Here is a 17,219-nt window from a genome sequence, read left to right as displayed (position 1 = left end):
TATCTCCAGCCCCACTATTCCCTGCTGCTTAGAGTCAGCCTACAAAGGGAACAGCACCTCTGCTGGGACACTCCCAGATGGAAGCTGCCTCTTGCCTCTCTGAATTAATATTAACAGGGCCCTTAAGAGGACAGAGGTGCTTTCCATACATTATCTCAGCTGGCATGCACTCATCTCTAAGGGAGACATATTATTCTCATTTTAAAAACAGAAAACGAAAACTAAAGTTGAGAAACATCAAGCTATGTTGCCAAAATCACAAGTAATAGGCTGAGATCTAGAAGTCAAGACCTGCCCTTAAGCAGCATGGTGCTAAGCCCACTCCAGACTCCAGAATTTTTCTTATTGGGCCCCATCATGTCTCATTTCTTTATGTGCAGTGTGTGGTATTTCCTCATTCAGATAATTAATGAACTTGTTAGTAGAGATCTTTGAGAGACAGAAAGTCATCTCTGGTCACAATAATAGCATGTTCACTGTATACTGTGAAGACATAGGTTTGTCCAAGTACATCTGACTTCAATACTCTTAAAACATATCCAGTCCTCCCACTTGGCTATCCACATGTATACTCCCTAAATAGGAAAGCCTACCTTTGCCAATGGGTATACTTTAAGTGAGAGGCAAGACAAATTGGCCCAGGTGATGGTGCGTCTAGAATTCCATGAGAATGCATTGTTCTGAACCTCGACATGATTCTAACAGAGTACATCAAATGAGCTGAATACAAATAAAGGTTCTGCCTCCCAGCAGCTGCATGACCTTTAAAGTTTGGTAAACCTTTTTGAATCTTGAGTTAAAATTGGAATAAGATGAATAAAATGATATAGCCTGCAAGATAGTGTTAAGGAATAAATGAGGTAAAATATGTAAAAATGTACAGCCCATAATAGAAACTCAGTAAATTCTAATTCTCCAGTTCTTACTCATGCCCTCTTTTTCAGAGAAGTTTCAACTTTATTAGTTGAAAAAGACAAAAATCCAAAGTTTCCCAAACCTAAACCACATTAAAATCACCAAAAGTGTTTCAAAAAGTCAGATTATCAGGACAAACCCTGGACCAAATGGGTTACTATTTTCTCCAAGAGTCTAGTAGCAATCTCCATATTTTGACATGCAAACCATTTGCAAACCACTGGTGTGTCCAAGATCAGAACACCTAGTTCAATAACTCATCTATGGCTCTCCAGAGTTAACTAGGCTGAGGAGCTGAGGTCCAAGGATTCAGAAATTTTCTTCCTATGTTTTGGAGATGGCCTTTCTGTTCTTTCCCTCATTTCCTTTTACTTGTGCAGTGTGGACTTCAGAAATAGAACTCCCAGTTTATTTACACTGTATCAAAATTAGGAAAACTCAATGTAAAAATAAACAAACCTTCCATGAAAATGCTATTGTTGCTCAGAAAGTAAACAAATGAAAGCAGGAAATTCAAAATCATTCTTCCCATGGTGGTTCAAACTCCTTATGCAAATAATAGCTAGAATGCATCAATTCAACAGCTTACTAGGTCAATAAAAAGGCTCCATATAGACGGGCAGGAAAAATGCATTCAGTTACTATCAGAATAATAACTTTGAATTTCTTGACTGCTGCTCATTAAAATGCTCAGTCATAGCTCCCGGTAAAGGTAGCTCCTGTGTCAATCTAAGATGTGATTCAAGGACCTTTTGATTCAAATATTCTTTTAAATTAGATTGATAGGTGTCACTTCACAAGTACTTATGTGACACTGCATTATATTCTCATAGAACCTGGGTATCAACTATAGAGACAGTAGTTAGTTCTCAAGTCACCATGTCAAGAAAAATTTGAACAGTAATTTTTTCACTGAAGGGGCTTATGTGATACATAAGAAAGAATTTTTTTTTTTAGCTGAGGGAAAATACACAGATAAAAAGGTGACCTTCAGCAACACTTTAATAATAGTACATATAACATAATCAATTATGATCATTTTTTAAAAGATCTTATCTTTATACAAATAAAGATCTCTCAAATATATTCTTCTTATACCATCCTCCCCCCCCCAAAAAAAAACCTTTAAGTACTTAAAATACTTTCCTGTTCCTTATGTTCAAATAAATAAAGATTGCTGAAATTCAACGTTAATAATCCAGAGGTTGGCCATAAGTACTTCAACCCACTCCTACCTGGGCTCCACCCCAGCAATTGGCCAAAACTGCTTTGTAAGTCCTCCCTGCTGATAACTACAATGTGTAATTTTCAGTATAAAGTGTCCAGCAGTTGTGAGCACTCAAAAAATGCTAGGTTTGGCTCTCCTTTCCCCATCTTCCAGTTCGGACACTCTAGGGACTCAGACACAGTTCTTCCATCAGGAAACCACATCCCCAGGCCTCCTTCCTCTCCCTTCCCTAATTAACCCTTTCTGGCCACTCTGTCTGCTCTCTTGTCTCAACTTTAAAGTTGCTATTCCTCACGCTTAATTTTCTACTCCCTTTTCCTCACTCCTCAACCCTCTTTTCTAAGCAATCTGATCTACTCCATGGAAATAGAAATATCACATCCTTGTTCATAACTGCAACATTTGTGATCCAACCCTCACTTCACTGCCCATCTCCAGCTCTATGTACCTTCCAGGGCTTATTTAACATTTCATTTCACACTGAACTGAGCCCTCCTCCTTCCCCAACTCATTAACTACCATGCACATGATTTGTTCATTCTAGAAACCAGGAAGGCATCTTCTCCACCTCCCTCTGAAAGCAGTTCCCCTTCAGAGCCAAAACTAAAAGATGCTTCTGAAACAATCTCAAATCCTTGGCTTCTTGTCCTAGGGCTCCATGCCCTACCTGGAGTCCTATCTGCATCCCATGGACCCTAAGTCCCTCCCAGTCCACTGTCCACAAGGCAACCAGTGGTAAAGATTATAAAAAGAAAACTGCTTAAAAAATAAAAATAAATAAAAATAAAACTCCAGTAGTTTCCTCTGTTTACTTTTAGCACAAAGTCCAGAATCCTAAAGTCTTGAATGGTCTGACTTTTCCTTGCCTCTTAGACCTTATTCTTGCCCTCTTCACTGTAATTATTCCTCACCTGCCTCAGGGCTGGAATTCCCTCCTTTCCGTTTGTCATCCTTGACCTATCAGAAATGTCTCTTTCTCAAGAAGACCTTCTTGAATCTTTCAGACCAAGATAGATTCTTTTGTTTTATGTTGTGGAGATAACCCTGGTACTTTACCCATAAAACATATAGTACAGTTGTAATTATATACAATGTTATTCTTTGTGTAGCTATTCTATCTTTCTACCTTATTAGTTCATATATACCTAATTAGATATAATCATATATACCTAATTATACCTGCTGTCATATATACTTAATTAGAATAAATAAATTAAAAATGATAAAAAGAATGGGCCCTAATTTTTTCATCACCGTCATCCCAGAAATCAATACAGAGACTATCAACAATAGATACCAGATAAATACTTGCTGAATAACTAATTAAGTGAATTCCCTGCTTTTTTTTCTATTAGTTACTGACATTTGTTTAGCAATATCATATTTCTCATAATTTATTTAGGCAACACCTTCTGAATGATCCCTGTAATTTCTCCTGCAGGGTGGGAACATAAGAAGGAATGGAACTGGGGGGGCATGCAAACTGACTGAAAAAGTGATAAGGGGTATATTAATGATAAATTTTTAATCTCTTTTAATAAATATGTTCCTTATTGACCTGCAGGCATGACAAAGCCTTAAGCTATTCTTTAGTTCTCAAGAGCCTTACAAAGCCAAATAGCCCATGACAAAAACCAAACTGAAAAGCACAACCAAATATATAACTAGTCTTAAAATTATGGCATCTGCAGGTGAACGGATGGAGTTGGAGAATATCATGCTAAGTGAAGTAAGCCAATCACAAATAACCAAAGGCTGAATGTTCTCTCTGATAAGTGGATGCTGATCCATAATGGGGGAAACATGGAAAAAAATGGAGGCACTTTGATTGCGCAAAGCGGGGGAGTAGGAAAGATGGTAGAATGAGATGAACATCATTACCCTAAGTGCATGTATGACTGCACATGTGGTGTGACACTACATCATGTACAACCAGAGAAATGAAAAGTTGTGCTGCAATTGTGTATAATGAATCCAAATGCATTCTGATGTCATATATACCTAATTAGAATAAATAAATTTAAAATGATAAAAATAATACATACTAACTAAAAAATAATAATTAGTCAAATTGTGGTAACAGTTCTGAATCCTCTATCTGAAAACAGTGAATGCTTTTCTGTGCATGCATGTCTAGATAAAAACTGTTTTTTTTTCTCAAAATTAAAAAAAAAGAACCAATAAAAATAGCAAAAAAAACCACTATTCTTTACAACACACACCTAATTCATAAGTATTTTATCTTCTCAATATTTAATAAAAATTATTTAAAGACCTTTATAATAATAACATGAAAGATATAAATGTGCAAAAGACTATTTTACACAGCTTCAAATCCATTTGTTATCTGTTCACCTGTTACGAATTGGTTTCCTATCCTCCTGAGTAGCACAAAGGAAGCACAACCATATACCCAACTAATCATAAAATCACCAGCAGTTCTTGCTAACAGGAGGTAGGTGGATGATATTGGCACCTTAATCATTTTCATGGACTTTTCAATAGTATTTTAAAGAGAAATATTACTGAGCACATAATGACAGTTATTTAGCAAGTTACTGGAAATCAAACTACTGGAGAGTTAATAAAAGTGATTAAAAACAGTGGACAGATTACTCATCAATATGTTTCATATATTGGGCAGGTTTAACCTAACAATTTTGCTTTTACAGGCAGCTTTATCAGCCATTTTTAATTTATCCTACTAAGAAAAAAAAATGTGCATCATGAAACTCAATTAAATCAGCAGTGATAAAGCCTGAGAGTTTTTCTCCAGACCCTATATCAAAATGATTTGTTAAACAGGGAGCTCAAAAAGGCATCCAAACACTCAATGAAAAACACAGTGGATGTGGCCGTCTGACCCTCCTCATTTTCATTGATATCAAATGAAACCAGATATAGTGGGCATTATACCTTAAAGATTTACTGCAAAACTCACCCATAAAACGCTAGGTTGAACATAGGGAAGAGCATGTGTTTAATATGCTATTTATCTACAATAAACACAGGTACTTTTATGATCTGTTCTGCACATTGGGCTCTCCCGTTGCAATGAGGCAGCAGAAAACACATTTGTCTACTTTTCAGAAATTTGGTATGCAATTGAAAATAAAATAACCATCACAAATTGGAACACTGCTTTTTCCAACCAATTTTGTCTATCTATGGCGAGGTTCAGTTATGCTCCAGGTGTCATTAGCACAGAACTTAGAGGAAAGCAAAGACTAGAACATCTAGTTCCATCCATTCACTGGGCAGAAATAAACTACTGTACCTGAATTGTTACATATTTGGGGTGCCATTTGCTACATCAGCTAGCCTACTTACCTAATAAATCTGTTATGACAAAGAAAGTGTTCTGAAGACATAGTTCTTGTCACAAGTCAGTATTTGTATTAAAAATAGTATTTACTGCTTCTGTTTTCTAAAAAAGAAAACTAGAAAATACAAATAAATAAAATGAAGAAAATTTTAAACATCAATAATCCCAATACCCATAAGTAAATGCTGTTAATATTTTGCCATTTAGGATTCTAGGCTCTTTTTTTTGTCTTTTGTCAGACAGAAACTTGAGATAGAGATAGAGATAGATGCGTAAATCACACAAATATTGTACGACGACAGTTGACAATATACTATGGCAATATACTATGAATACATTTTGAGTGATCATATTCCTTCTGTAGAATAATCCATGGATATACAGTTTTATTTCACTTTCACAACTGAAGGACATACTCAATCTGGATCACTGGGTAGTAAAGTGCAAAAGTAGATAGAGGCCTTATGTACCATTCAATGGAACGTAAATTTTATCCTGATGGCAACTCAAAAGTTTTAAATAAGGGCATAGTATGATCTTTTCTATTTTAGAAAGATCCCTCTAGCAACAGTAGAGACACCATACCAAGAGGCGGAGAATGCACGGACAAAGATAAGAAGTTATTGCTGTTACACTAAGAATGGGAGCTATCACAGAGACACTGGAGTTAGAGTAAAGGAGGAATCTGAGGTTTGTTATCTGAGTTAGAGCCGATGGGATTCAGACATCAAACTGATAATAAGGCTGAAGGTGGTTTCTGGTTTGAGATAACTAAGAAAACATTAATGCTATCCAATGATGAGAGGTTAAGTGAATTTATATCAGCACCTAATACTCTATCTATCATGAAATGAATGTTGACCAAAGAAGCCACTGAAAATAATAGTGATGATTTTAACATTAATGACAGTAATTTCGTTATTAGTACACAGTTGTGCAGATAGACTGGCACATACTGTTTAATGTATGTAATATAAAGTGTGTGGGTGACATCTGGGTTATGTGGCTATATGGATCTAGAGCCAAAAAGAAAGGTCTGCACTTGAGGAATAGATTGTGAAGCCACTATATATAAACAACATTGACTCTGGGTCCACAGGGGCATAAGGGAGGTTGCACTGAAGGAAAAAAATTGGACCCAACCTGACTGAGTCCTGTCTGGCCGACCTTCATGCTTAGGAGCTGCCAATGTGCTTCATGCAGAAATTTTAAAAGTCAGATCATATTATTCCTCACTTTATAACTTGTTTCATTGTTGCCCCATTTACCCATAAAAGAACTAAGTGTATCCTCTTCTGGCCCAAATCACAATAACCATAAGCTGAGAAAGAAGGTCTCTTAATCTCTGCATCATGGCAGAAAGCCCCTCCATGATATCATCACACCCACCGCAGATCAAATTCTTCCTACTCTCTGGGCCAGCCTCATCCATTTCTGTAACAGTGCTAGTAATTAAAACCTAAAACTGTCACATTTATGTTGTTAAAACAAATTCCTAGTCAAACAGTTTGAATCGTTTTTCATTTTGTTACAACAAATGACTGAACTTCCTTGTTCTAAAAGTTTACAGCTGGGGGTTCATCTATTAATCATACCTTCTCATTTCAAAGAAAGACTTGCAGAGACTATGGTTTTTGCTTTTTGAAAAGATGATGCTGGTGAACATAAAGAACTGCTAGTTTTTTGTAGACAGTTTAATAAAATGACAATGGAGGTACAGGGATTTGGAGAAAGGAGGCATGTTCCCTTGAAGGTTTCCTCTCTTCCCATTCTCTTTTTCCTCTCTAATTGTCCAAAAGTTCAACAGTTGTTTTCCAAAGATCATTCCTCTCAGAACAACACTGAAATTGGGGAGGAGGGTGGAATTCCAGGAACAGGAGCAGAAGTCTATGTTTGGATCATTTCTTAGATAAGAACTAGGAACTGTTTGAATGGACCTCGAAAAGCATCTTGGTTCTCTCTTCTCATTTTGCATATTAGAAAACTGGTAAATAAAGATAGGTGCCCCAAATTTTACAGGTACTAAATTGCAAAGCTGAAGTGAAAAAGATTGTTCTGACTCTGAGGATAAGATACTTTTCATTTGTTTAAAAAATAAAAAAAAGCAGAAGACATTGCAAGCATCTGCCCACAAGAATAGTGCAGAACCCCAGGTAAGGCAAGAGAGATGTTATGGTTTGGATGTGGTGTCCCCCAAAAGCTCATGTGTGAGACAATGCAAGAAGGTTTAGAGGAGAAATGAATGGATTATGAGAGTCTTAACCCAATCAGTGAATTAATACCCTAATGGGGGATAGCTGAGTGGTAACTGAAGGCTGCCAGGGTGTGGCTGGAGGAGGTGGGTCATTGGGGGTATGCCTTTGCCCCCCCCCCCTTTCTCTCTCTCTCCTTCCTGATCATCATGTGAGCCGCTTCCCTCCACCACACTCTTCTGCCATGATGTTCTGCCTTACCTAGAGCGTCAAGGAATGGAGTCAGCTGCCTATGGACTGAAACCTCTGAAACTCTGGGTCCCCAGATAAACTTTTCCTCCTTTAAAATTGTTCTTGTCAGGTCTTTTAGTCACAGCTGACTAAATAAAACAGACTCAACAGAGAAAAGCTTAAAAACACAAATTATAAAAAGCACAAGATAATATAAGGAAATTTTGTAATATCATCACCTAAAGTACAAGTAAAAAGGTGCTCTGTGCTCAAAGGCTGAAGTGAGTATGTTCTGTCAGAAATCATCATGAGGACCATCATGACAATAGGACTTGAGCTGACCCTTGAAGGGGGAGCAGAATTTTCTCAGGTAGAAATGAGGGAAGAAAGAGACCCAGGAGAGGAATTGGCCTGCATAAAAGAAGTAAAATAAGGAAAACACATGGCCTGTTCATGGAGCAGTTAGACTGGATTAAAGTGTTCGAATAGTAAGATGAGAAAGATAAGGCTCAGTTTGGAATGAGGAAGACATAGACTGTCAGGATGGATAGTTAACTATAGTGCATCTAGAGACAGTCTGAGCAGGAAAAGAGGCTTAACATAGTAGCATTTTAGAATGACTCAGATTCCAGTACAGTACTTAAAGGAGGGGGACTGAGCAGTGGACAGGAATACAGACAAGGAAATTAGGAAGGAAAATTAATAAATGAGCAAAATCAATTAAAAGATTCTGATAGTATTCAAATATGACAAATCACCTCTCTGGACTAATGTTAGCAAGTATAAATATACCATTTTTTTGAGGCTCATTGAGTTTCTCAGGTTTTCAAGGCCAAGTTTACTCTTTAAACCTTTCATCATTTTTATTAAGCTAATATCTGTTGAAATTATGTTATTTGGTGGATTCAGATTTAGGTTCCTAAATGTCATGTAAATTAAGAGTTGAATAGAGAACAACTTTGTTTTCTGAAAACTTTTGTTTCTTATTAATGACAGTGTAATCAGCCATAGTAACTTTGTATAGAAAAAAATAAAACTGTTCACTATCACTTCATAGCCATTAGAATAGTTATTATCAAAATGAAAAAGATAACATGGTGAAGATGTGGAGAAAGTAGAGCCCTTGTACACTGTTAGTAGAAATATAAAATATGCAGCTGCTGTGAAAAACTTCACATTAGTGCCTCAAAAATATTAAACATAGAATTAGCATGTGACCTATAAATTCAACTTCTGGGTATATAGCTTAAAGAAATGATAGCAAGAACTCAAGTAGATATTTATACATCCATGTTCATAGCAGCAGTATTCACATTAGTCAAAAAATAGAGGTAACACAAGCATACCCTGATGGATAAATGGATTAACAAAAGGTGGTTTACACTTATAAAGGAATATTATTTGGCCTTAAAAAGCAAAATACTGACACATGGTACAACAGGGATGACCCCTGAAGATATTGTGCTCAGTGAAATAAGCCAATCACAAAAGGACAAATATTGTACAAGCTCACTGAAATGAGGTACCTAAAGTAGTCATATTCACAAAGAAAGTAGAGAGCGGCAGCTACCAAAGGAGAGGAAGAGGGGGAAAACAGAAAGTTAGCATTTAATAGGTACCGAAGTTCAATTTTGTGATTAAAAAGAGTTAAAACAGGGCTGGGGTTGTGGCTCAGCAGTGGAGCGCTCACCTAGCATGTGTGAGGCACTGGGTTCGATCCTCAGTACCACATAAAAATAAATAAATAAAATAAAGGTATTGTGTCCAACTACAACTAAAATTTTTTTTAAAAAAGAGTTAAAATAGTAAATTTTATAGTAAATATAGTAAAATATAAAATAGTAAAAATTTCAAAATTTTTAAAAATGCTCACCAGAATAATTTAATATTCTAAAATGTTAGAATTTTTAAATAAAATTCCCATTCCAATGAAAGAAAAGTTGCTAGAGAAGGTGAGAACAAGATGTGACCCATCCCTGCAGATGGGAAGGAAGACAGTGGAGGAAAGGAGCGTTCTAGAGATTTCCAGACTTTCAAAGAAAAAGAGCCTACATGATCTCCACAGGAGGACCCTGGTGTGCTAATGACAGGACAATAAGCACACCCACTCTGAGCCAAACCCCTCCATCCTGGAAGTTGAAAAGGGGTTCTCACTGCCAGAATCACCTCCCAAGGGCAAAGTCTAAGATAAATTCTGAGTGATGCAGACACAGCCATCCATTTTCTCCTCATTGATGGCCACCAAGTTCTGTACAAAGGTGCAGCCAGGGAGGGGAGGCCCCCTGCGGTGGGAGAAAATGCCACCCCAGCATCTGCTGCTTTGGGAGTAAGCCCTCTCTCCTACAGTGCCTCCGGGGCCAACTGAAGGAAAAGGATCTCATTATTCATCACAGCCCAAATGCCATGTGCTGTCCCACCTGCTGTGTAACCAAGAACTGACGTGATATTAAAAACAAGATAAGTAAGCAAAAAGTAACTCAGCCAAAATCTTTTGTTTTTTATTACTTCTCTGGGATATAAGCAGTGCTTTTCCATCTTTAGTTACAAGAACTGAATTTCCATATAAGGTATAACTTATTGTACTGAGATATTTAAACACCTGTGAGGAGAGATCAAGGGAGAGCAAACACTTCTGCATACTGAAGTCAAGTACTCATAATAAGCTGGGATGATTTGGGAATGGGTCGGCTCAAAACAGGGGTAGGGATTCATAGACTATTCAAAATCTCTTGTGTACTTTCAAGTATTTACAACCCTGAAAATTTTCCCCCACTTGGCTACAAACTACATGGAATAAATGTCTGAACATAATTGAGGAAAAAGAAGTTTGGGGAAATTCAGTAACCTTTCTTTGATGGCCAAAGATCAATCCAGAGGTGAGGCTCTGGGTAGTAAGAGGAGGCAGTAGTGTCTTGGTAGGTTACTATTCCACATGCTACTTCCTACAAACACACATCTCATCAAGTTTGTGACCTAAAGAGAAAGAATCAGAGGGATTTTTTTTTTCCTTTCCAAAGTTTGCCTAGATCAGTCATTGCCAACTATAAAACAAAGTGAGGTAATTCGTCATTTATCATTTGATTAATTATTACTGAGCATTTAATCGACACCTTAAAAAAGCAAGCTATAACTATCATAAAGGCAAAAAAGATTCAAACTCAATGAGTAATAATTAAAATCACTTGGTTTTAGTTGAGCCTTCAATTTGTTATCTTCCTTTGCCTTAATGGCAATTTCCAGATTAGAGACAAACTTTTAGGACAACAGCATACTGCTGAGGACTTTCCAGATTTAGTAAAGCAGTTAGGGTTTTGCCTCTCTTAGCATTGCCATGCCCTGGATGCACCTACAACCAAGACTCCAGTGCCCTTATCAGGCATGTTCCCTTGTGCTAGGCTCTGTTCAGCTCCCATATTGTGGTATCACAGAGCAAAAGGAAAAAGAAACAATTCTCTCCTCTAGGTTCTCTCAACCTATCATTACCTCCTAAATCTGGCCACCTCTAAAATCATGCACCACTCTGTGCTGTTTTCTTACAGTTCCCAACACATCAAGGCAGACATCCAAAGACTGAGTCTTGGGCTCTGGGGGAAAAGCCTCTGAACTAGAGATGCAATGCAGCTTACCATCTGTGTCCTCATGGGATGAAGGAGGATTCTATCAGGAACAGAAAGACTGTTTGCATTCACAGTCCCGTGATTTCAGACTGCTGTTTTCCAACATACTGGGATCCAGGCAGCCAAATTCCAAGATGTCAAAAGAAGGTGAGTCAATGTGATGATGTACAGCAATCCTATACTCACAGACTGAGATCCACTCATGGCCCCATCATTTACCTAAGGCTTTCCTTGCAGTATCTTCATAAGGGAAATAGAGATGAAGGGAAAACACATATGAAGACTGAGTTAGGAAGTGCTTGTTCACTCTCCCATGTACCATCCAAGTTGTGGATGAAATTTCTTCTTCATCTTTTTATTTTGTTTTAGTTATTAAGAAAAGAAAGTCATAAATTTTACTAAGCTCTAATGGAGAGGATCAAGGTTAAGAAACAGTTTCTAGGAAACTATTTTCCATAGGGAAAAATACCCTAGCCTTCTTAAAAAAAATAAAAAATAAGGTAAATTATCACTTAACATCTCCCTCTCTAAGATGGTTAGATGGCTCCTATTATTAGAGGAAATGGGTGCCTAACAGTTGGATCTATGCCAAAAACAAAATAACTCGTCAACCCATTTTTAGTTCTCAGCTTCACTAAAATTTCTTTTATTTACTTCAACCTTTATGGATCATTAGAAGATAGAAATCAAGGAAAGAAGCTTTTAGAAACAAGTTTGCCTCTAGTGCAAAACAGCACTAAACAACTTGGGCAAAATGAAACACATCCTGTCAACTAGAGCAATCACTCAACTCAGTAAGACTTATCTTATAAATTCTCAATAATTCAACTTCACATTTATACAAGACATATCACTAAGCAGCTGTTCAAATACTATAAGGTGACTGATATTTATGGGACAATAGGGACAAACTAGCTAAATTACACATTCTTTCATGTTACTTTAATTTTACCTTAAATTTTATAACAACATAAGAGCACAGGGTAACATTCATGCAAAAATTTAGAACATTCATAAATGGGTTGAAAACTGTACACAAGAACTATTTCTGTTACTTAGAAATAAGAACATTAAAAATTGGTTTTCATTTTGTTATGAAAACTTTGACTAAGTCATGTTACACATTTATGGGGGGGTAACAAATTGCTTGACTCACTAATAACACTAATTACATCCTTATTGTCTTCATCATTATCATTTTTATATAAGATTAATAGGATATCCATTTAATAAGTGCTATTTAGAGACTTTTTTCATCATTTAAGTCCATTAAAAACAAACCATAAAAACCCCAGTATTGCTAAATACTAAGGGCAGATGAGCATTTGAAGATCTCTGAACATCTGGCCAGTTTATAAATTGTCACTGAAATGTAAAAATAGGTTTTAAAATGTTATGTTTATAATTAAGGAAAAAATAACAGGAAGAAAATGGGTATCGAAGCAAAAGAGATTTCCTGAACAATGAATAGATTATATTTGACAAGGGCAGTAACCCGCCCAATCACGTCTTTTGCTCTCATTTGCTATAAATACACAGGCCAGGGGAAACACAGCTCATTGTTTTGATCCTCAGGGTTATTTAAGCTTCCCAGTCATCGCTAATGCATTAAGACATATGGTAAAACTTTCCCTAGATTCAGAGGATTTATAGATCCCTCCCAACTGATGAGGACTATCCCCTCGTGTTAGTAAAATATTCTAACACAGATATTTAAATTCTCTTTTTAAAATATTTTTAATCTGAAGATTTGTTTTCCCAAATGACCTATCTTGGTTTCACTTTTTAATATAAATATAAATAAATACATATACAGTTTCTCTCCTTGATAGAAGGGAGTTAAATTTGGTATAGATTTTTGACAGCAAGATTTATAAGGTTTAAAGAGAGCAGTCACAAATGCTAGGGAAATTACATTTACATGTGTATTCATGAAATACAAGCATTCAAGCCATATCTGTTCCTATTGCTACTTCCTTAATATAGCTTTTATTAAGAATAATTTTCTTCAATGCTGGCTGGAAAATCCCTGCAGCATTTTTTTCATTTTCATAACACCATAAGGTCAGCCCACATTATTAAATGGTGATTGAGAATATTGGAAAGAGCTAGGGCCACTTATCACAAATATTTGATAAACATGTTTATATTATCAACATACATATAGATCTTAATTCCAATGTTATATGATATATAGAATATTTAGATTGGCTTGTTAAGAACATAATCAATATGGAAATCTGGCATAGCCCAATTGTAGATGTTATTGAGCATCCATATTTTTATTCCATTTTGGAAATCAATTTCTGCCTCGTATAACCACAATACTTTGAAAACTAAAAGTGTAGCACATCAAACAATGATTTACCTGAATATCAGAAATTTAATTAAACAGCAAGTTATTTTACATTCTGATGAACATAAAACCCAAGAATGTTTCTTAGGTCATTCACTGAACAACAACAACAACAACAAAAAAGTAAAGACTGGAAGACTGGGAAGAATTTAACCAACTGTAAAGAATGTGTAATTTATACAAACTTTAACTATAAAGCAAACAAGCTATGAAATTCTATGTTGTCTTCTAAAACACACTAACAGTTTCTGTTTCAAAAGGTCCTTTTTTCAAAGAGCTTTTTAAAACACAGACACTACTCAGGAGTTTCTATTCGATGGAGGGAAATTTTTTCAGGGAAGCTGAAAGACTAATCTGTTGCATGTGTAGTTTCTACACTAGTAAGCAACTTGTAGGAAATGACACTGCAGCTGAGAGCACGAGATCTGGAAACTGTTCCCCTGGGTACGATATCACAAAATGACTTTGCTATATTCCTCTCCAGCCTAGCATCATGGCTCAAACCTGCACACAACCGTCACACCCCCAGGGCACCTTCATGTCATTAGATAAGGGCCCTCTGCTCCATCATTCTTCCTGAAATCTTCTAACTGGAAGCACACAGAAGCAGCTCAACCAGGACAAATCAGCCCCTATTGTCTTTATATATATTTTCCACTTATCTGTGTTCCTTTGCATGGTAGGATCTGAAAGACATTGTTAACTGAGACTATAAAACTGAGACTGGATGAATGCACAAGTTTTCAAACATACACACTCGCACACTTTTACACCCAATTATCCAAGTAAGGATTTTCTGAGTTTTCATTATTAAAAAAAAAAAAAAAGCTTATACTATTTACTTTTTCCCTCCATTATTGCAATGATTACTATGTGGGCAATAATGCAAGAGAAACTTTCAGCACTCAGTCCTTAGCTAAACCATTAGTTGAGGTCTAATGTACTAACTACCCTACCTTAAATTATATAACACTAAAATAACCAAACACACACAACAATTATACAAACACAGAGCAGTAATTTTGTGATTTTGTAATCTACTCAATTAGATGCAGGGAGGTTTCCAACTCATTAAAAATCCCAATTTTTAAAACATGCCACAATTTACAATTATGTGTTTCCTTTGGCAAACAAAAGGACAAAACTAACGACCTTCAGTGAAGATTTTTTTCCCCTTAGAAGCACAAAACAGAATATTATTCCTCTCCAGACAACATGGATTTTCCATGTCCAAACATTCTCTGAGTGCTTATAAGAACTTTACCTCCAAAGTCTGACATTTGTTTCTAGTTAAAAGACATAACCAACACCATTGCTAATCTAGTAATACACCCCGAATCCTACGCATCACTGGTAGCTACAATCCCCTTTATATTAACTTCCCACCATGTAGAGTCAATGATTTCAAACTCATGTGGTTAGGGCTAAAGTCAAAATCCTTCCTGAATTACATATAATAAAATATGTGAAAACTGGACCATAGTATGGCTTAAAGGTTTTGTGCAGATTTCACAACAGAATAACATAAGCTGCAGTACAATGGTTTTGAGCTTTTGTGTTCCCTAATAAGTCAGCTCCCAGCAGAGCACTTCCCATGTTTTACAGTGACATCTATCAGCCAGTCATGGGGAATCCCAACGTCACTCAGTTTTCCTCAGCACCACTCTGAACAGCTTCTGTCCACAGAGTGGTGCAATCTTAACAGGTCCCTGGCACACAAAGTCCATTGTTAACATATGGGAATGGTGGGTGAACACTGCTCTTTCTTGTCACTAAAACCAAATAATTGGACATTAATTAACTGCAGGACACAAGAATCAACCAGAAATTTAAATAATTGGGCTTCACTAGCTACAAATTAAAAAGAAATGATATACTTTGCATCACAGGCATACTGAATATAGCATGATGCTGAGTTTTGTGAAAATTCAATTAATCCAACCATCTATTAGACCGATATATAAAGACCAAGGAAAAAAGCTATTATGCATGTTAGAATTTGCAATGTGTAATCATGTTAATTTATGGTTTGAGAAGAAACCCTGCTATGCGTTAGTGATTATATGGTAATCAGGAAATAATACAGATATTTAGATCCTAGAAATTATCTTATGAATGGCATAAACGCAGGCTATCTCAGAAATGTAATTAGATTACCAGCTAATTTGTCAAACCTGATAATATGACGCAGACCTGGGAAGAATACTTTTCAATGGGAAAAGGTCTGGGAAATCCTCCGCTAAACTTCTTTTCTGAAATTCTTCTTCAGGGCCTACATGTGAAGCTCCATAATTATGTTCATCTGTTCTGATTCACTGAAGTGCCAAAATATACTCCAAACCAAAATATTGAGAAAACAAAAATTCTTGAGATGATTTCACCAAAAAAAATACTTTATAACTTTTGCATACACATATACACAAGATACAGATTGAACCTATCTGTTGGACTTTAGTTCACCAAAAACTCTGCCACCTGCGTAAAGAAATCTCCGAGTGGTGTCCTTTCCTTGCCTGGATTCCCAAGGGACACAAACAATCCCTGCCCATCTCATCTCCACACTCAGGATTCAAAAGTGAAGAGAAGGCGTTAAAATCCTGTCCACCTCACTCATTCTCCTTCAGAGGAAAAGCCCCACTCAGGGGCGCATAATAAGCAGTTCCTAACCAAAACCAAATTCAATATTCCACAGGCAATTAAACAGCAGGCACATTTCGATTCTACTTAGTTGAACCAAACCCCAAAGGTTTAAAAAGTTTCAGGCAGCCCCAACCAAGGACCAAACTTGGGCTTTCACCAGTGGCAAAGCCTAGGAAACAGGAACGTGGAAAAGGCTCTGCCTGTGGAACCCGTGAAATCTCCTTTCCTGAGGACCTCTTGAGTCCGCCACCCAGACCCCAGCAACTCCTGAGACCTCCTCTGCTCCGCAGCCGTCGAATCCGGGTGCCCACCGCGCCCTCCAAGCCCCGCGAAGCACGCCCCCAGGGGCGAGGAACTTACCGCACCGCTTGCACAGCACGCGGCCGACCTCCTTCTTGAGGTTCCGGCCGGTCTCCAGAGGGGGGAACGATGCTCGGAAGGCGGCCGGCGCGCGGCTGCTGCTGTTGGCATCGGGCTCCATGAAGAAGATGTACCTGCTGTCCTCCTTGAGCCTCCCGCAGGAGGGGAAAGCCTGGTGACCCCAGTTCCCCAGGCGCACGGTGAGCAGCGAGTCCTTCTTCAAGCCCCCGGTTTTCACCGCCCACACCTGGTGCACTTTCACCAGATAGGGTGCCTCCTCCTCCCCGGGGTCGCCAGCGCTGGGCGCTGTGGCTGTGGGCCAGGAGGGCACGGTCCCGTTGGCGGTGGGCAGCGG

The 17,219-nt window shown here is 37.5% G+C and overlaps 1 protein-coding gene and 1 long non-coding RNA gene across 12 annotated transcripts in view; one reads left to right on the top strand and one right to left on the bottom strand.

The window, feature by feature from the left end:
- Nrg1 (neuregulin 1) overlaps nucleotides 1-16,985 on the bottom strand; it is a 990,069-nt gene extending 973,084 nt beyond the window's left edge. For all 6 annotated transcript variants that reach the window (XM_048792709.1, XM_048792711.1, XM_048792714.1 and 3 more), the window contains exon 1: nucleotides 16,865-16,985. In XM_048792709.1, coding sequence (XP_048648666.1) covers nucleotides 16,865-16,985 — 121 coding nt within the window. The remainder of the gene's footprint in view (nucleotides 1-16,864) is intronic.
- The window catches only part of LOC125613195, a 60,753-nt gene continuing 60,467 nt past the window's right edge, over nucleotides 16,934-17,219 (top strand). For 5 of the 6 annotated variants that reach the window (XR_007343681.1, XR_007343685.1, XR_007343686.1 and 2 more), the window contains exon 1: nucleotides 16,934-17,064. This is a non-coding gene — a long non-coding RNA (uncharacterized LOC125613195). The remainder of the gene's footprint in view (nucleotides 17,065-17,219) is intronic. The other variant, XR_007343682.1, reaches the window with a different exon arrangement.

This window comes from Marmota marmota, unplaced genomic scaffold (assembly GCF_001458135.2).
Source record: "Marmota marmota marmota unplaced genomic scaffold, marMar, whole genome shotgun sequence".
Lineage (NCBI taxonomy): Eukaryota > Metazoa > Chordata > Mammalia > Rodentia > Sciuridae > Marmota > Marmota marmota.
Note: the sequence above shows the minus strand (reverse complement) of the source record. Positions and strands in the feature narration are given on the sequence as shown.